At 44.7% G+C, this 23,754-nt stretch overlaps 1 protein-coding gene across 2 annotated transcripts in view; it reads left to right on the top strand.

The window, feature by feature from the left end:
- Window positions 1-23,754, top strand: part of LOC134586516 (cytochrome P450 2K1-like) — a 426,562-nt gene that overhangs the window by 383,171 nt on the left and 19,637 nt on the right. For both annotated transcript variants that reach the window (XM_063442072.1, XM_063442071.1), the window contains exon 2: window positions 22,916-23,112. In XM_063442072.1, coding sequence (XP_063298142.1) covers window positions 22,930-23,112 — 183 coding nt within the window. In that variant the 5' untranslated portion in view covers window positions 22,916-22,929. The remainder of the gene's footprint in view (window positions 1-22,915; window positions 23,113-23,754) is intronic.

Here is a 23,754-nt window from a genome sequence, read left to right as displayed (position 1 = left end):
TCCCTCTCTTCAAAATACAGCCGACAAAGCTGAAACAGAAACAGAGGGAAACACAATAGTGCAGATAATTTTTAAAATACAGAGTAAATCTGGTATCTTTAAATAGCACACTCCCAAAATAGAGCCATAAAGTAACCTGGCTCTGGTCTGGATATCAGTACGATCCTTTAGGGGAGATCCAAACCCCACTCCAGATGATAGGGAAGGTTTTCAAGTAGTATATTCAGGAATAATAAATACTTAGAATTTCTATAAAAGTATATAATTTATTAAAAAAAAAAGGTTAGATCAAAAACAAAAGCATAATATAAAGTCCAATAGTCACCAAAACGCATTTCGCCTAATAGGCTTCCTCAGTTGGTGTATGCTGTACATCAAAGTTCTTATAATTCTTTTATATCCGTCCATTTGTTGTGGATTTGCGGTATTTTTCTCTGTGGAACGCACTGATAAACAGACCAGAGCTAGGTTACTTTATGGCTCTATTTTTGTGAGTGTGCTATTTAAAGATACCAGATTTACTCTGTATTTTAAAAATACAGTGTTTCCCTCTGTTTCTGTTTCAGCTTTGTAGGCTGTATTTTGAAGAGAGGGAAGTATTTTACAGCTCCACCTATTTTTGTGTATAACATTATAACAATATATGATTACTATGTTCAGTACATCATTATTTCCTACCTGATGTCAATAATTTTGATGTTGAACCAAGTCTTTTCAGAACTCAAGCACGGAGAAGTAGAGATGTCCCGAATAGTTCGCTGGCGAATAGTTCCTGGCGAACATAGCTTGTTCGCGTTTGCCTTGGACGGCGAACATATGCGATGTTCGGTCCGCCCACTATTCGTCATCATTGAGTAAACTTTGACCCTGTACCTCACAGTCAGCAGACACATTCCAGCCAATCAGCAGCAGACCCTCCCTCCCACCTCCTGGACAGCATCCATTTTAGATTCATTCGGAAACTGCATTCTTTCTTTTTTGTATTTTTTTTGTATTTTTTTTTTTAGACAGAAGTGTGTTATATTTGAGCATGCTAGGCTGAACGTGCGTATATCATGGCTAGTTGCACTGAGGGTATGAGTATATAGCAGTACATTGTTGTGAAAGATGGCTGTCATGTTTAGGGTGTAGCTTGCACGTTATCAACTGTGTATTTATATCAGCAGCTCCACCACTAGTTATAAATCAAGTGTGAGTCGCCCCATGAGATGAGACTAGTTAATAACATAATACATGAACGGTTAAGGTAAAGGCATGTAAGGAACTACGACAATTAACTCTTTAGGAGGTGAAATAATGACGTGTTTAAACGCTTGCTACTTTACGATTAGTTAATGTGCAGAGAGCAGTTCATGTGATCAAAGGCATGGTGTGGAGGATCGGCTATAGTGGGACATGCTTGGCAGGCTGCTGTTTACTGCTTGTGCTCATCCGATCCCTTCTGGGCGCCAGGTGCAGACCCTGGGAGTCCCTGATACCTGGAACAACAAAGGCAAGTCTCTGGCTGAATGCCGGGTTCGCGGCTTGAGGTGGTGGAAGCTTGTTTTGTCGGGTGGTCGGATCTGTCCCGGTGGTGCTTCATGTCCGGTGCGGGATTGTGGTGGCTTAAGGTGTAGGCGAGTGCTTGACGTGGGGCAGGCTCTGCATTTCTGTTTGTGCCTCCGGTTCCGTCTTCGACGCCTTTTGCCTTGGTGGATTTTAATGGGGACTGCTTCGCTTAGCTGTGGTGGAGCTTCCTGCTTGTTATTTGCTTCCAAAATTGATTAAAGATTCTGTCCAGCTTAGACTCAATATCCTGCCATGCTTTGCTGGTACCAGGAGGACACGCGGCTGCCACCATATTGGGAGAGTCGCAGATGAGTATGTCAGCCTGGGCGGCTGTGCTCTGTGCGTCCATTAGCTCCAGACAGCCTCTCAGGGGTGGACCGGGATAACCCCCACCGGTCTGAGGGGGGGGTTAACGGAGCTCCTGCCGGGAAGTAGCTGCTCCTGGGCATCCCAGGATCGGGAGATCGGCCGCCTCTCCCGCCCGGTGAGCACCAGGCCACACTTGCCACGCGGAGGTAAGTAAGACTCTGTCGAGTTGCTGACCGCTATTAAGCATGTCGGGTCAGTCAAGTAGGAGCAACATTGCTGGGTCATCCCCTTCTGTGGTGAAATTCGCTTGTTGATAGCTGTTTAACGTGAGATATTGAGGGAGCTCACACGAAGTGCGTCTTTCCTCCATGACAGCTAGGCCCTGCCCCCCGGAAGCTGCATTCTTAGTGAGAGGAGGGACAGTGTAGCTGCTGCTGATTTAATAGGGAAATCGATAGCTAGGCTAGTGTATTCAGTGTCCACTACAGTCCTGAAGGACTCATTGGATCTCTGCTGTAAGGACAGCACCCCAAAAAAGCCCTTTTTAGGGCTAGAACATCAGTCTGCTTTTTTTTTTTCTGTGTAATCTGATTGCAGTTGCCTGCCTGCCAGCGTGTGTGTCAGGCTCACAGCGTATACTGTGCCCACTTGCCCAGTGCCACTGTTGTAGAATTATTAGGCCCCTTTAAATCTATACCCTTATATTTCTTTATCAGGCCTCAAAGTCTTACAAGAATGCTTTGTTCATAGAAAATGTGTGTCAGCAGGAAATGTTAGGTTCCTGCTGAATGAAACATTGTAGCAGCTAGTCTTAATAAAATGTGAAGTTACTAAAAAAGCCTTGAGAACTAACCTTGAAGACTAACGTGCCAACTACTCAAAATGGCTGCCAAAGCCCCCCTCCCATCGAGTGAACTCCTCGTGATAGCAAGATGGCGCTGAAATCTGGAGGAGAAGTTCATGACGACAGTTGTGACACTAGATAACACCCAGTAGGGAGGGCATTTAACTAACCACTTAACACCTAAACCAATAATGTTTACTTGTTGATATCTTGATTTTCTCCAATGATGTAATAATGCCTTTATAAGGGTCTACGCACCCACTTTTTAACAGATGCCATTAAATTTCCTGAAGTTCTTTCATCTAACCTGAACCTTGTGTCAGTGTGAATTTACTTCTACGTGCACGCAACTTTATTATTTCTGATTTGGACAGGAACAGATAATCATTCAAACTTATTGGTTTGCTGAAAAGAAATCTATATCAGTTGGCGCATCAACGTGAGGCTCTGGGTTATGCCCTGCGAGGGCAGCTGTCCAAGAAGACGCGGGGTGGATGAATCCTGGGGGAAGGAAGGAGATTGATCACCTCTGAATACACGGTAGAGCTTGCTGCAGCACCTGGCCGGTATGTTCCAGCCCCTGTGATTGACCTGCCCCAGCGCCTGAGATTGGCTGCCGAGAGGTCATCAAAGTCAGGTAATAACTTGCCCAGAGACCCTACTTACTTTACCTGCACCTGTTGACTATCTGTTACCTGGGTGTGTCTGATTTGGTTTGTCCTTAGCTTAGTGCCTGGGTAGAGTGTTTGCCTGTTTACCCCTTTTAGGAGCCACGTGGCTGTGGCTGTAAGGAAAGAGGGGGGTGGACCTGTGGAGGTTTTCCTGGGGTCCTCTATTGCCTGTTTACCTCTTTTAGGTGCCGAGTAGCTACGGCAGTAAGGAAAAAGAGGGGGGGGAATCTGTGGAGGGGTGTAGACTCACTGCTTCCTGGGGGTTCCCCATAGTGTCACTCTGACAGCTTAGCTAGCCTCATTGGACACTTGATTTCTCTGACTGGATTGCAGAGAGGTGATGCGTTCCAGCCTCGAGCGCTGAGGCTGGTAACATTTTGATGGTGGGATTGGATTCGGGCAGACATCGCTGTCTCCATCACCGCGTGGTAGTGTGACTTGCGGGTGGTCCCGCAACAAGGACACTACAGGAGTGAGGGAAGAGGTGGTTACGGGTTCGAACCACTGTAACGAGGGAGGTGGACGGAACTCGGGCCGGTGTTTGCTGTGTTCCATCGCCGTCAGGTAGTGCGACTAATCTGCAGTCATTCCCCGAGCGGGGACACTACGAGGTTGAGGGAGGTGGCTTTGGCCACACGAGTAAAGGAAAGGGATTACTGTTGAACTTATTTGAACTGTTGAACTTATTTGAACTGTGATGCATGCACTGTATTTACACTGAAATGTTGTCTTAATTGTCTGTCACACAGATTCCTGTGTTTACTTTTATCTTACTCTCTGTACTATTTACACTTTCCCCTCCTATTTCTCTTTTTCTGTTGAGAGAAGTGATTGGTCACACACTTCTTGCGCCGCTCCAATCCGCGGCTACCTTGGGTAGGCGGAACCAGTGACTAGTCTACGTTTTGGGAAGACGTACGTAGGAACTTGTTCTTGTTGTAGCAGTCGAGCACTGTAGACATTCTGTTCCTCTTTCTTTCTCTATATCTGGGACGCCTTGTATAGGGAAGATGGGACAGAAGTTAGATAAACCCAATAAGGGTTGGTTAGCATGTGATTTGGTAGAAGATAGAGAAGGAGAAGAGATGGTTAAGAAAGTTGATAAAATTTCCAAAGTGTGTGGAATTGCCGTACCTCCGTGCGGTAGATTGCAGCCAGGGAGCTGGTGTAAGTTACTGACAGAAAAGAAGGGGAAGCTGGCAGACCATAATTTGATCCGTACAGCGGTAGCGAAGGCTATTCAGCAAGAGGGATGGATTGAGGAAGAGGTTGATCACAGAGGTTTAAGACTGTATGTTTATTATAATAATTGTGTTACTGGGAAGTTCTCCCAGCCAGCGCCCTATTATTACATTATTATGTCCGGGAGGTGACCACGCCCAACATCCCATCAGTAATGACTGAAATGTAGCTGACCACGGTCACCATCCCTGGTCCCCACCCTACCCCAATCTTAAATGCTGTGGGGTTTTTGTATTGCTTGTTGGCCGATTTAGGAGCCGGTACCACCCTGATAGAGGGTTGGGGTTTTGTATTGAGTTTCACTGAGATTATTACTGTGTTATGATTGACCTGACTGGATCAGGAGTTATTTGCTGTGTTTTACTGTTTATATGCGCATCGTTCTAATATGTACATTGCCATATTACTTTCTGCTATAGTATGGGTACCCTAAGTGTGTGAGGTGTGTATTGTCTAAATGTTGTGTTTTTGTGTCTCTTAGCTCGCAATAATTGTAATGTAACTATCCTTCTGTCTTGTTACTGTACAGCAGTGCCATGGTTAACTTTCATGCCTGCAGTTTCTCTCGTTTCTCTCTCTCCCCTGTTTGCACTCTGTCTCAATTTCTCTTCCCCCCTCCCTCTCTTTAGCGGAGGAGGGACATGTTTGCCTTCAGCGAGAATGTGCTCAGTGAAGTTATTCAGAGCTACTGATAAGAGTTAGAAATGGGATTTTTGCTAGAAGACATTCTAATTGTGTATTTTGTTATTTACATAGAAGTTGATAGGATGGTTAAGGAGTGATGTGTCGTATAAGAGGTTTCTAGGGTTTGTATATTGTTATTGTTGTTGCCATTTATAGGACGCCAACAAATTCCGTAGCGCTTTATATATATTGTGTTTTGTGATAAGGCAGTGAGGATTGTGGGGGAGACTCGCTCACGAGGCGCTGTATTTTCTTTCGCGGTGCAAAGTAAAGACTGGTGTATATGATTACGGAGGTTAGGAAAATAAATCTGCTACAAGAATAGAGGAATAGTTGGACGTGTTAAGTGATTAATGGCTGGTGGATGATAAGGGAAATTGGTTGAATTCCGTGAGTTTATTTTGCATCATGTTATTTTAAAGTACATGTTTCTAGAGACAGCTTTACGGGCTGTCAAATGCATAATGTTCTCAACTGTCTTATTTAACCCGTCAAGTCTGTTCATAGTTTAGTATTTCATTTTTGCAGAACAGAATGTTGCTTCTCTGACTTATTTTATTAGTCATAATATAGTGTAATGTTGAAAGTACGTCAGCCTAGTACAAAAGGAGGTTGGCACAGCCAGTCCCGTGACCTCCACCTAATTACCATTATCTACAGTCACGTACGCTCCTAAACTGATGTCACTTCCGCCCTTACCCTGTCTCTTCCTTTGACACACATATCATGGTCGTCACTTCCACGCTTGTCATCATTTCCTTCCCCGCCCCTGTCATGGCTGCCTCCATCAAGAGGCCTACCCCTATCATGCTCATCCTGTCTTATGATATGCTGTTTTCCTTGTACTCTACATATTATGAACAAGAAAGTTACAATTACTAAAATAATCCTGCTATTTGTTTCCCTGTATCAGAAATGTGTCTGTGACAAGTGATGGTTAATGATGGAGAATATATATAGATAGAAAATATATATATATCGATTCACGTGTAAGTAACAAATGTGTTTTAACTTTGTGTACAAAAAGTGATAATATGCTGGAAAAGGGTTATCTTAAAGAATATTTACTAAAATAAATTTCTAATAAACAAAGATTGAACAAATGGTAATACAGTTAAAGGATTGGTCTCAGAATATTTTGATCTAATTGAAAAGGAACCAGAAAACATTATAAGCCTAACTATTTACAAATGGAATAAGGATTTAGGTACTAGCATAAACTATGAAGAATGGATAAGGTGGGAGTGTGCTCCAATCTGTCTTTATTGGATAATGATAGCCTCCAAGATTAAAGACTGATTAACATAAATTTTGATGTAAGCCCAGATATTTTATTATTGCATATACATATGAATCGAGACTTTGGCCATTATAATGTATTGATTCCAGATCTGTCACTAGCAGCAAGTACATTAGCAGCCAGAAACTGGAAACGAAAAAGGTAAATTAATGTATAGCTATTTATAAAGCTTAACAAAAATCTCCATTATCTTTTTCATTTATTTTGCAGAAAACAATGTTATTTGTCTATTTTGTATGTTTTAATACATTATCAGTGAAGAGTAAAATAAGTTTTATCCCTTTTGCGAGACATAAAATTGTGATAATGTATATTTGTGATGTATGTAAGAATTATATTTTGAGCTATGCTATATATAAAATGAAAAAAAAAAAAAAAAAGGAGAGAGTCAGGGATAGCGTCTGTCTCCATGGGCACAAGTCTGGTGTGGGAGATGTAGTGGGTTAGCCACTGCGGGATACCCACGGAGTGAAGCGTTCGAGGCCTGTTCAGACAGATGAGCATGTTAGCCTTTTATTATTTTTCTATAGGGAAAGCATAGGGTCAGTTAATAGTTGTTGTAAATGGGCTATTTGCAGCCTCCATAGCGGAAGAGAATCCTACCTGCCTCCTCATTTCTACCTAGTATTGAATGCTGATGGATCCTGTCCTTCCTACTCCACCTTCTTCTCCTCCTCCCTCATCTCCTGTCCTTCCTACTCCACCTTCTTCTCCTCCTCCCTCATCTCCTGTCCTTCCTACTCCACCTTCTCCTCCTCCTCCCTCATCTCCTGTCCTTCCTACTCCACCTTCTTCTCCTCCTCCCTCATCTCTTGTCCTCCTACTGCTCCTTCTTCTCCTCCTCCCTCATCTCCTGTCCTTCCTACTCCACCTTCTCCTCCTCCTCCCTCATCTCCTGTCCTTCCTACTCCACCTTCTCCTCCTTCTCCCTCATTTCCTGTCCTTTTCACTCCACCTTCTCCTCTTCCTACTCCTCCCGTCCCTCCTACTCCACCCGCTACTCATTCCTCCATCTCCCCACCACCATATCTATATCCCTTATATGCTTCCTCCCTTCTTAATCCCTACCCATCTCCTCCGCCCTACCCGTGCCCCGCCCTGGCATCTGCCAAAATGGCCTGGCCATTCTCCTACCCTTACCACGCAACTCCGCCCTATTCAGCCACTTCCCATGTACCTTCCATTGCCGCACCCCCTACCCCGATCACGCCTACCCTGCCTCAACTTGCTCAAGTCGTGCCCACATCCAATATGGCAGCCCCCAGTGGTGTGGCACCTCTAGTGCCGGTCCTAATAATTCTTGCTCCTCATGATATTAATTCTATTCTCTATTGTATCCAGCCAAAGCACCTTACTTCTCTAAGACATTTCCGCCCACAGACAACTCTGCCTCTACCTGACATCATATTTTGAAGAAAAGTTGCTACGGCCACTCTTCTGCCACTTCCCAGGGGGGAATACCACACTACGAAAAATTCAGACTGGTGGAGGTACACCTCATCATGAAAGACCTGTTTTGGGCACTCTCAAGGAAATAGTGCGGTCCTGATCCAGATACCCATGGAAGTAAGACACATGTATCATCACTGGGAGGTGGCTGTCCCTCATGTTTTCTTCACTAAGTCCCCAGAAATCTCATGAAACACTAAAAATCGATATCAGCTCCCAACAGGGGGGGGAGGGGGGAGTCAGCAAGAGAACTGTAAATGGAAAGACAAATACCCTCAATATCACACAGAAATAGGTGAGGATACCTCTCCTACTGCTCCTCATGGTTGCTTTGAACAGATGAAAGAGGAAACAAGACACCTCTCAACAGTGCATGCAGTCGCTTTGCCAGATCCTGACCTTGCCAGATCCTGACCATATACCCAGTAATGCATCGTGAAAGTTGCAGAGATCACTCAGTGGATTCACCATTCCAGATTCAAGACTCTCTCTCTCTGCAACATGGGAAGTAACATTTGTTTATCTTGACAAATCTTTGATTCTAAAGGAAAAGTTACTTAAGATGTCAACAAGTAGGTGTTTTGATGGCCATAATAACGCCTGACCACCTGCCATCGATGGAAAGCCGAGGACCCCAAAAAGGAGACCTTGTGAAGCTAAAGAGATTCAGACGCCAAGCTTTTTCAGGATTATCTGCCCATCTTGAGTTTGTGGTGATATCAATATTGACTAAATGATTTAAGTCCACCTACACTGACATAGCATGGGACAGGTTTCATACTACGATAAATAAGTAAATGTGCCCTAGCCAAGGTTATTATGTCCATACACATAATACATGACAAGGTACTCTTGACACACCACATTCATGCTTCAGAACAAAAAGGAGCACCCCTGTAAAAGACAGGTTGACCTGTACATATGTATATATTTTGATGCCATAGGTGTGCCAAGGGGGGTACCAGATGATTTCACAGTAAAAGACGAGGGTTGAGTCCACAACCATCACTACTAATGATATTTTGTACTATATTTATTACATCCGACTGCACTTTGCACTAACACCAAGCTAGCGGCCACAGGGTTTCTGTGTCTTTGGGCTGACAAGTCTTCCGGTATTAACAAATAAAGTTTTATCTTTTAGTAATTAACATTTTAAGGGGGGACTGTTGTAGAATTATTAGGCCCCTTTAAATCTATACCCTTATATTTCTTTCTCAGGCCTCAGAGTCTTACAAGAATGCTTTGTTCATAGAAAATGTGTGTCAGCAGGAAATGTTAGGTTTGTAGCAGCTAGTCTTAATAAAATGTGAAGTTACTAAAAAAGCCTTGAGAACTAACCTTGAAGACTAACGTGCCAACTACTCAAAATGGCTGCCAAAGCCCCCCTCCCATCGAGTGAACTCCTCGTGCTAGCAAGATGGCGCTGAAATCTGGAGGAGAAGTTCATGACGACAGTTGTGACACTAGATATAACACCCAGTAGGGAGGGCATTTAACTAACCACTTAACACCTAAACCAATTAATAATGTTTACTTGTTGATATCTTGATTGTCTCCAATGATGTAATAATGCCTTTATAAGGGTCTGCGCACCCACTTTTTAACAGATGCCATTAAATTTCCTGAAGTTCTTTCATCTAACCTGAACCTTGTGTCAGTGTGAATTTACTTCTGCGTGCACGCAACTTTATTATTTCTAATTTGGACAGGAACAGATAGTCATTCAAACTTATTGGTTTGCTGAAAAGAAATCTATATCACCACCACTCATATCTAGTGTCACAATAGCTTGCATTTAAAAAACTTTTTTGACTGTAATATAATAGCAGTCAGTTTCCTTCACACGTGTGTGTTTCAGGGCCTGCCAGGGCACAGTGTCACACCAGTGCAACTCATATTTTGACTGTAATAGATTGAATAGCAGTTAGTTGTCTGCAAGCGTGTGTGTCAGGCCTACAGCATCTACTCTGCCAACTTCTGCCAGTGCACAGTGCCACTCATATCTGTTGTCACAGTAGCTTGCACGCATAGTACCACTAATCGGAAAAAAATGACAGGCAGAGGTAGGCTTCGCTTTGGCCCTAGAATAATGCCCAGTGTTCAGAGGCCACGTACCCTGAACTCGAAAAGTTCTGAGGACATAGTTGACTGGCTAACACAGGACACCCAATCTTCTACAGATTCCGCTCGGAACCTTAACGCACCATCCTCCTCCAGCTTAGCTTCGGGCACCTCTCAAGTTACCACTCCCCCGCCTGCCGCCACCACCAACACTAGCACCACAGCCGCTTCACTTGATCTGTCAGAGGAGTTATTTACACATCAGTTGGAAGAAATGAGTGATGTGCAACCATTATTGCCAGAGGATGTAGATAACAGGGATCTGTCTCAGTCAGGCAGCATTACACACATGGACGTATGGTGTGATGATGATGATGTTGTCATCAGTGAGGACAAGGAACGGGACATGGCTAGCTTGGTATCCCACCTTGTGCAAATGGGGAGTTTGCGGTTGTGCAAATGGACTATTTGCGATTGTTTGCGGTGCGTTAAACGGGGAGTTTGGTCTGTCACTGTGAAGCGGGCATAACCCTTACACTAACTGATCGATACAACATCATACCTGATGTTTTAAAGCACATTCTTCCAAACAATTTAGGAATGTTAGGTGATTTTACTATGTAATTTTCCATGGGAGTTTTGCCATGGATCCCCCTCCGGCATGCCACAGTCCAGGTGTTAGTCCCCTTGAAAGAACTTTTCCATCACTGTTGTGGCCAGAAAGAGTCCCTGTGGGTTTTAAAATTCGGCTGCCTATTGAAGTCTATGGCGGTTCGCCTGGTTCGCCCGTTCGCGAACATTTGCGGAAATTCGCATTCGCCGTTTGCGAACGGAAAATTTTATGTTTGCGACATCTCTACAGAGAAGGCTTAGTAAAGTTTAAAATGATCCTACATTTTTCTAGCTGTGCCTGATTACAATTGGAAATCATTTGAAGCAGATGACTTTGGCACCAAATTGCTGATGTATTTTTGCCTAAAACCAACTAAATAACCAGTCATTATATAAACTGCTTTTAAAGTATCTGAATCTTGAATTTTAGAAAAGAGAGTGTGTTTTGTATGTATTGTAGCACTTAACTAGTAAAAATCTATATTTGAACATATGATAATAATCAACTGAATTGTTACGAGCAAATTAATTGTTACAAAGTAAAATATTATATAAAATGTAGAGCTCAGTAGAGACTTTCAGCAAAAAACAAAATAGAACAAAGTAAAAAAATGAATAAAAAAAGGATCATCTGCAAAGCTATATATTAAAGGGTTGGTCCTATACAAAGTGACAGCGCAGGGGATAACCCTAGATAGATAAATACGAAAGGAGAGAGAAGAGGCTGTCTCTAAATCGTGTATATGGAAATCATTAAAAAATCATTAGAAGAAATATATGTGGTTTAATAAGATACTCAAGACACACACAATGACTGACGAAGTTGCTAGTCACTCCTGTCTCAGTAATGGATACCTGAGGCAGACACGGTGGCTGCAGCTAGACAAACTACGTGAAGATGGGTACAAACGGGAAGACAATAAACAGAACATAAATGGACAAAGACAGGGCAAGAACCACACTACACTAGTAAGTAGGTCCCCACGGCAGGAGTAGTACAGTGCATACGATATTATTGCCCTGTTACGATTGACTGGCAAGATCGTAAAGTATGAATGCAGAGTAACTAGAGTCTCAAACGAAAATAACAGTATGGCTACAATATGCCAGAAATACCCCTATCTCAGAAAGAATAGGGGAAATCTTTAGTCAATTCCGGGTACTAGGTGGGAACTTAGTCGTGGGTGGGTGCGCTTAGTCGTTTGGCAAAGTTCAGGATATTAGTACAGACGATACTGTAACCACTAGCACCCTAATTGAATACCTCTATACAGACACTGTTACATGTATTTTACTAGTTGTATACTAGGATATACCTCTATACAGACACTGTTACATATAGTTTACTAGTTGCATACTAGGATGCTGACCTACCACTATACCCTCCACTAATATAGGGACGCCAGAGTTGACTACAAGCGTTACTTTCCCTAAGAGGATATAAGTTTTAAACTTTTATATGTTGCACAGCGCACCCACCCACGACTAAGTTCCCACCTAGTACCCGGAATTGACTAAAGATTTCCCCTATTCTTTCTGAGATAGGGGTATTTCTGGCATATTGTAGCCATACTGTTATTTTCGTTTGAGACTCTAGTTACTCTGCATTCATACTTTACGATCTTGCCAGTCAATCGTAACAGGGCAATAATATCGTATGCACTGTACTACTCCTGCCGTGGGGACCTACTTACTAGTGTAGTGTGGTTCTTGCCCTGTCTTTGTCCATTTATGTTCTGTTTATTGTCTTCCCGTTTGTACCCATCTTCACGTAGTTTGTCTAGCTGCAGCCACCGTGTCTGCCTCAGGTATCCATTACTGAGACAGGAGTGACTAGCAACTTCGTCAGTCATTGTGTGTGTCTTGAGTATCTTATTAAACCACATATATTTCTTCTAATGATTTTTTAATGATTTCCATATACACGATTTAGAGACAGCCTCTTCTCTCTCCTTTCATCTGCAAAGCTGTCACAATGATATTTGGGACAGTACCTAAATTACATAAATTACACATTTCTTATATATGCATCAGAAGCAATCTATCTTTTGGCCTCTACTTTGAAAATCTCTCATATAAATTGTATCCAAAGATAGGTGCCCTGTACAGAAACAGATTCTGTCTAAGCCCTACATTAAGGAAACAGATTGTATACAACAAATGCTAATGCCAGCCATTGATTATGGGGATGTAGTGTATGCACCTGTGCTGCATACTTCATTATATAATTCATTCTACCACTTTGTGCTACAATGTAATTACATGACCCACCATTGTGACATGTTAAAAGGGCTAAACTGGCTGTCACTGGAATCCCAAAGCATTCTTCATCTTTTCAGCCTTGTGTTTAAGAGCTTTTCTGGGAAGCTTCCACCCTACCTGAGTAGAATGCTCTCCCCGGCTGTTCCCACCTCCTATAACCTCCAATCCAGTACCAGCACTTTATTTAGTCTACCTAAATACAAAAAGAAAGCGGCTTGATGCTTATTTTCCTACAGAGCACCGCAATTATATATGAATCAGGGTGCGACACAGTGCTGAAGGTAGCTGGAGATGGGGTAGCTAGATTCTCAGAATGCACTGGTCTTTTAATTAAAGGTGCATCACCTCTGAGTGTCACCTGGATGTTGTCAGCTATGTTGGAGCGATAGTAGAGGGGGCTAAACACATATATGAACATCATGTTAACATTTCCCACTAGATTTGGTGACATACATAGTGTTTGTTTAGGCAATATATGGTAGGTTGTATGCAAAATAGGGCAAAACAGTAGACAGGTCTTGTCATTAACTTAGAAGTGAAATACTATAATAAGTATTGCCCTGTGATTAGCGTAGCCTAAGAGAAATTATAAAAATTGCTATGATTAAGGCAAACTTGCGTAATATAGATAGTCCCCAGGAGGCCTCCCATGTAGGGCAACGTGGTTTCCAATGGGGGTCTTTGCAAAGTCATACGATGCCCCTGCGGGGGAAGGCAGCGTTCGGCCACCAGTGCACCTCTAAGAGAGTCCGTATCCTCCCGACGGGGACTCTTGATCCGATGAGGCTCCGATTTGGGCCCCTTGGGAGAGGCTGATGGGCCCTGTAGGTCCGTCGCGTAGGTCTGGTTTTGCGCTTTGCGTTTCTCCTCGTGCGCTTCGGAGGTCGTCGTTCTGAGGGTTTGATGGCTTTCATTGTGGGTTGGCGGCGCTTGCTGGGGCCCATAATGTGCAATGGCTCTGAGGCTGGGTACACCGTAATGCGAGCAGGTTTTCTGGCTTGTGCATAGCTTTGAGTAGGCACTTTCCCCGGTCGAGGTTGGGTTCTCCCGCCTCCTGGCTGTGGACTGGCTGTGGTCACTGAGAATAGTCGCTGCAGCTTCCGCCTGAAGCGCTGAAAGATTTTGTTCAGCCCCAGCCGGGGGTCTGTTGTGGAGTCATTTGATTGCCCCAGCATTGGACCCTCACTGCGTGGTCGTGAATGACTGATGTCCGCCATTACTGGTGAATGCGGGTACATAGGATAGTCTCTGGGGGGACCGGGATGACCGCCGCCGGTCCAGGGGGGGAGGGGAAGGAGTGTCACGGATCCAAGCTCCTTCTCAAGGCACAAGAGGATCGGCCACTTCCCCTCAGCACCGTTCCAGGCAGGCCGCAACAAGGATCCCAGGTTCTCGGTAGTGGAGACGCTCGGGTGCGGTGTCTATGAGCTTCCCTGTGTCCCCCTGACCTTAGTCACCCGTATGGTTTTGTTTGTTAGCTGTGTCTGCCGGGTTAGAGTGCTTAATTCAGCGATAAAGTCGGGAGCTCCGGCATTCCACGTCTGGCTCGCTTGAAGGTCAGGCTCCGCCCCCAATATGGTAAAATCTTACTTGTATTCAAGTCTGAAGCTGCTGGTTTTGCCCCTGTTTGCCTGTGAACTGCCCATGTCTGCTGACATCATCAGAAGTGGTGGTCTGAGCTAATCACAATGCTTCCCCATAGGATTGGCTGAGACTGTCAAGGAGGCAGATCAGGGGCAGAGCCAGCACAAGCCAAACACAGCCCTGGCCAATCAGCATCTCCTCACAGGGATTCATTGAATCAATGCATCTCTATGAGGAAAGTTCAGTGACTGCATGCAGAGGGAGGAGATACTGATATGTTGTGATGCACACTAGGCAAGACTGAGATATGAAGCAGCTCTAACAGCCATCTAAGGAGTGGCCAGTGAAGTTACGTGATACAGAGTTTTTTTTTTACAAATGATGTTGTTTTTTTTTTATCTTAAATGATCTGTTGTTTTTGTTAGTTTTGTTAACTTTGGGGTTACCCTGCTTCAACCGTGCACTCACTTACATAGTCTAGTTCTCTATTTAATTTGTTGTGTCATATTAGTCATATTATATTGAACACATACTCAAGTTTTGTAACAGAGGTCAGGTTTTGGTTATAATTTTCTGACTGTGATATATAATCTCTGTAGTTAGCTCATTCTGCCTGCCTTTTATGTGTGAATTGATTCTACAATTTTTGATTAATTTTTGATCCTGTAAGTCAGTGTGATACAATATTTACAATTATTATTGAGGTTTCCTGGTTCTAAGGCAATGTCTTTACCACTGCAGTAACTAGCTGATTTACGCTATCCAGCCATCCATGTAATTCATAATATGAAACATTCTTATTATCTCTTTGTTATGAAACATGTTTTACAGTTCTAAGTACATGATCATTTGAAATTCATTGTCTTTGAGGTTTACAAAGAATTGATGTGAAACAGCTCTGTTTTTAGTCAGCACCTACCGACTTCAACACGTCTTTCTAGCTAATCTAATGTAACAAAATACTATTTTCAACTTAAAACAGAAAAAATACGGTAACATTAAAAATTGAATTTCAGGACATACAGGAAGCAGCGAGGACCATTATTGCCAGGGGCTTGTTAAAAAACACACGCAAGGGGCGTGGCTTGGAAGCCGAAGAAGATGGCGGCGTAAACCCGGAGCTCCCCACAAGGCTCTCAGCAAAACCTCGCCAATAGCACCTAATTGCCCCGAAAATGGGCAAATCAAACAAGATACCACACTCATCCAAGCCCGCCGACACTCCGAGGGGTGCATCGACCTCCTCCATGCGGCGATTCTTAACGGCCCAGGCGGAGGAGGAAACACAGGCCTCAAATGTCTCGACGGCCTCGAGAGGGGCCCTCTTGCCACCCTCCCTACATGGCGAGGAGATGCTAGCAGGGACGCCGATGCCGTACCCGACCCCGGACCCGAGCCCAGAATGGATCAGCATCCTCCGCAACTTACCCACCAAGACGGACCTGGCGGAGGCGAACAACAGCCTCCGGGCCTCTATCACGGAAGAACTGCAGGCCATGCGGGAGGAATTCAGCGGCCTACACCAACGGGTCTCCCAGCTCGAGGCGGACTGCGACCACATACAAGCGGCGCAGTCTGCAAACACAGGGGCCCTCCGGCTTACCACCCAACGGCTACAACAGATAGCACACCACCTGGAGGACCTCGATAATAGGGGAAGGAGGCAGAACATCAGGGTCCGTGGGATCCCAGAGGACCTGGACGAAACTACCCCAATCCAGACCACCTTGGAGGGGATCTTCAACAGGATACTGGGCCGCGCCCCGCAAACCCCGATAGTCATGGTGAGAGCACATCGGGCGCTTAGACCGAAAGGCCCCCCGGGGAGCCCGCCCAGAGATGCTATATGCTGCCTGACGGACTACCAGTTAAAAGAAGAAATCTTACGTACAGCCAGGGGGACGGACAGGGTACTACTGGGCAGCACCGAGGTCCAACTTTACCCAGACCTCTCTCCCACCACGCTAGCTTACCGCAGGGCACTACGCCCATTCACCAGGCAATTGCAAGCCAATAAGATTAAATACCGCTGGTGCTTTCCGACTGGATTACAGGCCCACACACCACGAGGCCCATTCATGGTCAAGGACATGGCTGATTTGGATGCCCTGGGGAGGGAACTACAGATCACACCGGCCCCACTACTATGGCCGGACCCCCTGGCCCTATACACCCCCCCCAGGGCCCTCGACCACATACGGATGACAACCGGACCCCAAAGATCACCCGCCAACAGGCGATCGGCCCACGAGGCCTATAAGAGGAAGGGGAAGCAGCCGACAACACAGCCTGGACCTGACTCAATAGGACATTTCCCACCGGCTCCACACCCTGACCTCACCGCACCCATCACTGGCACCGGAGGAGCACAGACCGTATGGAACATTTGCTTGGACTATGAGGGACACGATGCTCCACACTACCCAAGGACATTTTACCCGTATACAGAGAAGCACCTGATAAGCACAAGCCGAAGGCACCGGAGCCAGAACATGCGGACACTATCCGTGGGGTATCACTGCCCGTCCCAGAGAACGCAAGTACCACACTTCAATGGCCGATAGGCCCGAGAGACTCCCAATTCTACTGTGGGACCTATTGCCCAAGATGCTACCTGTCCACAGTATCCTAATACAGTGGGGTAATGAGAGGCGGGAGGTGGATGGAGGGGGAAGAACGTAAAGGTTCTATGTACAGGGTTGACAGTGTGGAGAGACACAAGATAGATGGGCGACCGACGCGAGCCCTCGCCCCCCCTTGGTGGCCTAGTGATGACCTACTCAGGAGCAGGCCTGGGGGGCGAGGGCTCGCGTCGCTCGGGCATCGAGCACCCGATCACATATGGGACCAGACCCAACTACAACATGGGGTATATGGCATGATTACGGTGGGGGGATCTGGGGGGATGGACAGGTACACCGGTTAGGTGGAGATATGGGTGTCGAATTACTAACAGCTCAGGAGCTCTGCGGGAGGGCGGGTGGGACAGGAGATGCTCATACAGGAATACCATACGGGAGGGCCAGGGAGGACAGAACTAAGGGGGGGGGGGGCGGAACCGGAGGGAGCGGGGCTGGAGGGAATGGAAACCATAAGGCTAGTTGCTATACACCTGTATATAGTACTATATTTGATAAGGGATCCCAGGAAACGGCGATTGAGCCCAAAAGGGCTTGATTTTATCATAGATGGCTGAACCTACTGCTAGTATTATTATTAATGTTAATGCTTTGATTTTACTGTTTATGTTTATTGTTAGATTGCACTATATGAGGTATCGATACCAAATTGGTAAGGCACATACACATTGGCGAGGATGAGCAACACTCACACCATCACATGGAGCCCAGGGGGGACTTCACGGGACTCTGGTAGAGACACAAGGTAACACCTAGGAGAGAGTCGCTCCGCGACCAACTCGGTTTGTACCAAACACATACAGATACGGACAGAGGCTCCGGCCTTCCAACCACTCCCACGAGGGACAGGCGCCAATAACCAGTGGTCGACATAAAACACCCAAGGGCGGTAGAGGGCCCTCACGACCACTGAGACGCAACAACCCTAATGCCGAATAACCGGCGGACACATTACACTACACACTCACATACACGCACCTGACACAACACAAACCCAAATTCCCACTCGACCCGAGGCAGCCGGGACACGGGACCGCAAAGACTCCGCTCAAAATGTCACTGACCCCAGCTAATCTCACGCTGGTTACTATAAATGCACGGGGCCTAAACAAACCCGAAAAGAGAGCAGCAGCCATGAGAGACTTCCAAGCCGCTAGGGCATCCGTAATATTCATTCAGGAAACGCACTTCAAAGAAGGGGCCAGACCAAAGCTACATAACCACCACTATCCCACAGGATATTACAGTGACTATCACGGGGGTAAGGCTAGAGGGACGGCAATCCTGATACGCAAGGGTATCCCATTTCAAGAACAGGGCCTACAGACGGATAGGGAAGGCAGATATATACTCCTGAAGGGGACGATAGCAGGACAGGTTTACACTTTCGCTAATATTTATGCCCCCAATCAGAGACATCACAAGTTCCTCGCCGGTATACTCCGTAGGATACGAGGGTTCACGGAAGGCACACTAATATTGGGAGGGGACTTCAACCTAGCCTTTGACCCGAAATGGGACACATCCACGGGCACCTCACAGGTACCATCACAACACCTAACCACGCTCAGACACCTCATGTCCAAACACGAATTGGTAGACAGTTGGAGAGCCCACCACCCAGACGAGAGGGATTATACGTTCTTCTCTCACCGCAATAATTCATACACCAGAATAGACTACTTTTTCCTGACGCACTATCATCTCCCACTCATCTTACAAGTGGAACACGGCACGGCCACGTGGTCGGATCACGCCCCAGTCACGCTCACGATGGTGTCCCCACTCTATAGACCTAGGGTAGCTAAATGGAGGCTTAATGAACACCTCCTATCCGTACCGGAGGTAAAATCGGATATAGACGCAATCCTCCGAGAATACTTTGCCACAAACACACCATCCCAAACAACCCCGACGATCTTGTGGGAGGCGCACAAGAGTGTGATCAGGGGTCACTTCATTCAGAAAAGCGCCATACTGAAGAAACAAAGGGAGAGGGCTATGACAGACACCTTGACAAAAATACGGGAGATAGACAGGGTGGAGATAGAATACCCACAAGGGGGCCCTGATTAGACCCCCAAGATGACGGGGAGGTCGATACGACCCCTACATTCATGATACAAAATACTCAAAGGTAAAAGACATACGAGAACTATGGAGAAACGGAGCGGAACTGGCAGAGGCCACGGCTGCCTTAGGGCCTACCACACCCCACATTTACACGCGGTAACACGACACACATAAGTCAACACACAGACACAAAGAGAGAGACACGGGAAACAGTAGACATGGTGGATCCACAAATCCACACCCAAGAGTAAGGAAGGTACAAATTACTACAGGTATTGAGCACACATTACCTATATGTATGTACAAAATGAACACAATACTTAGATATATGACAGATAACTGCAAAACTGTATTCAATAATGGACCTGCGAGTCCTCAATAAGAAGGGGCGCATGTGCCCGTGTCACAATGTGAACCTATGCAACTGATGATAATGATACCACAAGTTATAAACAGGACCTGCGAGTCCAAACGTATATTTCCTTGCTTGTTGGAAAATTTGAAAATAACAAATAAAAATCATATTTACAAAAAAAAAAAATTGAATTTCAGAAATTGAAAATAAATTAGGAAACGTTCATAAAATCTATGAACATAAGTGAGCAGCCACTGACTGTTTGCTGTTTAGATGACACGCTCCCACTAGCAGCATGGCGAATGCGGACATGGTGAAGTTATAAAACCTCTCTTATAGCCTCTATTGACCCCAGAGGCTTAATTTATTTTAAACTATTTAACGTCACATGATTAACCATTGCGCCGTGGTGGTATTTGTTTCAAACAATTTTTCGTTTCCAATCTAATTTCAGCTGGACCGACGCATCACCAATTGTTGGAGATACCGAACAACATTTTATATTTGTGAAATTTTGTCAGGAAGAACAAAATGTTTCGCCCTGCACAAACAAGTCTATTCTATTATTTTCATAAACTTAAAATGAAATACTATAGACAACGAAGTTGTGTCGGCCCCTAAGTAAGACATTATTCCCTCTTTCATAAAATCCCTACTCTGACAATTAGTATATGCATTTATTGATGAACTCACACAATATACAAGTGTATAACAACACTTAATCATGTCAAAATTATTCTATTCAACCTCCATAACTACCACATTTTGGAATACTAAAGTTACATTTGTACTACTACAATTTACTTTCAAGTGCCAGGTATTAGAGGTAATGTTCCCTCTAAGTACTGTATGTTGGTGATTTGCTAAATCAGAAATTGGCAAGATATGTAATATGGTTCCAACTGCACTCTTGCAAAATCCACCAAATGAATTGAGATGAAAAAACATGTGCCAAGAAGTATTTTGCTTTATTGTAGAAAAATAAAAATGGGCAGAGGTACACACTATATAAAACAGCAAGGCAATAAAGAATCTCATGTCAAGATCTCACAGTCCTAAAGTACCAGAAGGGTGAACAGAAAAAGGAAAAAAAACTACATGGTGACTGTACATTTGTGCCCCTTTTTTCGCTCACTATATGGCGCTTCCTCAACAGAGTTGTTCAACAGATAAATAAATTGACAAACTTAATAGCACATACTTTTACATCTCATTTCATTCAGAGGATATTTTAAGAGTGTCTTTAAAACTGCCTTTGTAATATGTACCAATGAAGAAACTATGATGCCCAACAACTAGGATGCTTACTACATAATCGAACTGGAGTGAGCAATTTATTTATCATCTCTTGACCACATTTGGGGTAACAACACAATTTTACTGTTGGTTTTCATTCAAGTTTTTTTTATTTTTTATAATTCTTTATTTTTGTTGTGCACAGCTTACATAATAGGTTTGGCTTGCCACAAAAACAATAGTACGCATTAGAATACTATAACATTGCAAACAGTGTGGTAGTGGTTCTGCACAATTTTTATATGTTTAAATGTAAGAAGAGCATATGGTAAGATAAACAGGTTAGTAGTTAAGTAGAGAACTGTGTGTCTTGCTAGGTGTTACAAGAGCAGGCTGCCACAGGATATCAGCGTGTCAAAGATTGGTTGTCAGGCAGCGCTGTGATACTACCATGAGTAGTCATCGTTACTGAACAGAGTCTGCCCAAGTGTTAAGAGCTAGTAAGCCTCTGGGTTGCTTAAAATTACGTGAGCTTCAACATATAGGGCATAATCTAAGGCATCATTAAGCTTAATTTATTTTTTTAACAAGGTAACATTGCTTTCTAGGTTATGAGAAATCATATATAAACCACAAGCTTGATAGGAACTGTCAGTGTTCCCGTGAGGTTTGTCCCAGGTCAGTCCATTTGCCAGGCAACATAAGGGGCACAGAGGGAGGCAGTGTTAGCTGTCTTCAACCAATACCCCGCGCATGCCATCGTGGACAGTTCATCCCATGTTCGGGTACTCTGGGTTCCCTGGAGTAGCAGCCGTGTGTTGTTGAGCCTACCGCTTTCAGTCATCAGGAGGCTGCTGTCAGGTATGGCTGGGAGCTTGATGTCGTTTGGCTGAGCATGCCGCTGTCTGGGTCGCGGTGATGTAGGCTGGGTGGGAGGTAGGTATGCGGTTGGTCCTCTTGCAGAAGTAGCTCATTTTGTGGCTGGCTTTGTGGTCATAACGTGGCATTCCTTTCCCCCGGTGCGGTTGCTGTTATTCGCTTGTTTGGGTGGCTGGTGTCTCTCGACCCTGGCATGATTAGCTGTGGGGGTAGATGAGGGGTTTTCTGCCTCACCATGTTGCAGGGTCGGGATGCTGGAGCCCTGTTGTCGGTTGTGGGCATGGTGAGGGAGCAGGTTCTCCCCTTGATTCCCGCGCACATGGCGTCCACCATCTTGGACGCTTCTCTCGGACCCCTTGGCTCGTTGTGCGATGGCTTGTGCAGGGCCACAGGGTGGGGACCGGGATCACCCCCACCGGTCCATAGGGGGGGGAATGGGTCCGGAGCCACCTGGGTTTGTGCCTCAGGCTGGGTTCTGTGTTGCAGGATAGTGGGGCAGCCATCCGTCCCACTCACCGCCGGAGAAGGCCCCGTCCGAGGACTGAAGCTTGTTGAGCCAGCCTCTCCCTGGATCCAGCAGTCCCTGTGCTCTAGGTATCTTCGCTGGTGGTCGGTGTTAAAGTAGTTAGTCATGTTTTATCGTTGCTGTTTTGCAGGAGCTGCTCTTGTGTGCGACCGTCCAGCTCGGCGGTCCGGCCCCGCCCCCCTTTCATTCAAGTTTAAATTGTCAAAATATATCTTAGGCATTGCACACTTAAATCCAAAATTGATAAACAAAACAAAAAAAAAAATTTCAGCTACCTGTTTATTTGGTTAAATATTTTCCATTCCTTACTCAACTCCCAACAATTTTCATGTTCCCAAATAAACTAGCAAAATTGTTTAATTGGTGGCCTGCTTACAATAAGTTCTCATAGCAAAGACTTTGAGTATCCTGTGGCCTTTGGAATAATAATGAAATTGAACAAAATCACAGTGCAGTTATGGCTAATCTTGGAACTGCAACGGTTTGTTTGTAAATTATATTATTATCTGCATTAGAGTATAGAACTGAAAAATCATTATGGAAAAACGGAGTATTACCCTAAATAGTTTAGCTTTTTTTTTAATGATTCTCAAGAGGTCTCGTATAAAACATTTCTATTTATTCTTTTCTCACTTTAGATTTCCGTGAAGACATGTTTGCTATTGATCCAGTCTCCGTACTTCTATCAATAATTGTCTTTCTATTTTTGCTAAATACTTTTTATGACCGTAAAGGAAATAACTACAAGAATTTTCCACCCGGACCAAAACCTTTGCCAATAATTGGAAATTTGCACATTTTGGATAAAAGAAAACCATTCCAAACATTTCAAAAGGTAAAATTTGTTCAAGCAGCATTGGGTATTTTAATTAAGCTTAGCAGACCGTATTTACAGGCTGGAGTGTAACATGTGCAAAAAAAACGCCAGTAGTGATGTAGTGCCCTCTGAGAGTAAGTAGTCAAACTGCTTAACAACAGTTTGACAACTTACCTGGCATCTGCCGGGTAGGGACTGTAGTAGGGGATAGGGGCAGTGTGTCTGAGGGGTGCAATATGTGTGTATATGAGGGGTGCAGTGTGTGTGTGTGTGGGTTGCAGTGAGTGTACAAAGGTGCATTGTGTTTGTGAAGGATGTAGTATGTGTGGGAAGGATCTACTATGTGTTTGTGAGGGGTACAGTGTGTTTGTGGGGGCAGGTTGTATGAGGGGTTCAGTGTGTGTTTGAGGGGTACAGTGTGGGGGGAAGGTTGTGTCAGGGTTACAGTGTGTGGGGGGGCAGTGTGTGAGGGGTAAAGTGTGTGTGAAGGATACAATTTGTGTATCTGTAGGGGCAGTGTGTGTATGGGGTAATGTGTGTGTATGGGGGTAATTGTGTGTTTATGGGGTGTTTTTGTGGGTCTGTAGGGGTAGAAAGGCAGTTAAATATATACTTTTTTTCTTTATTAAAAATATATATATTTTTTTCCTATTCCGATTC

The sequence above is a fragment of the Pelobates fuscus genome, chromosome 2 (assembly GCF_036172605.1).
Source record: "Pelobates fuscus isolate aPelFus1 chromosome 2, aPelFus1.pri, whole genome shotgun sequence".
Classification (NCBI taxonomy): domain Eukaryota; kingdom Metazoa; phylum Chordata; class Amphibia; order Anura; family Pelobatidae; genus Pelobates; species Pelobates fuscus.
The sequence above is the reverse complement of the archived record's forward strand: the minus strand, read 5'-3'. Positions and strand labels throughout refer to the sequence as shown.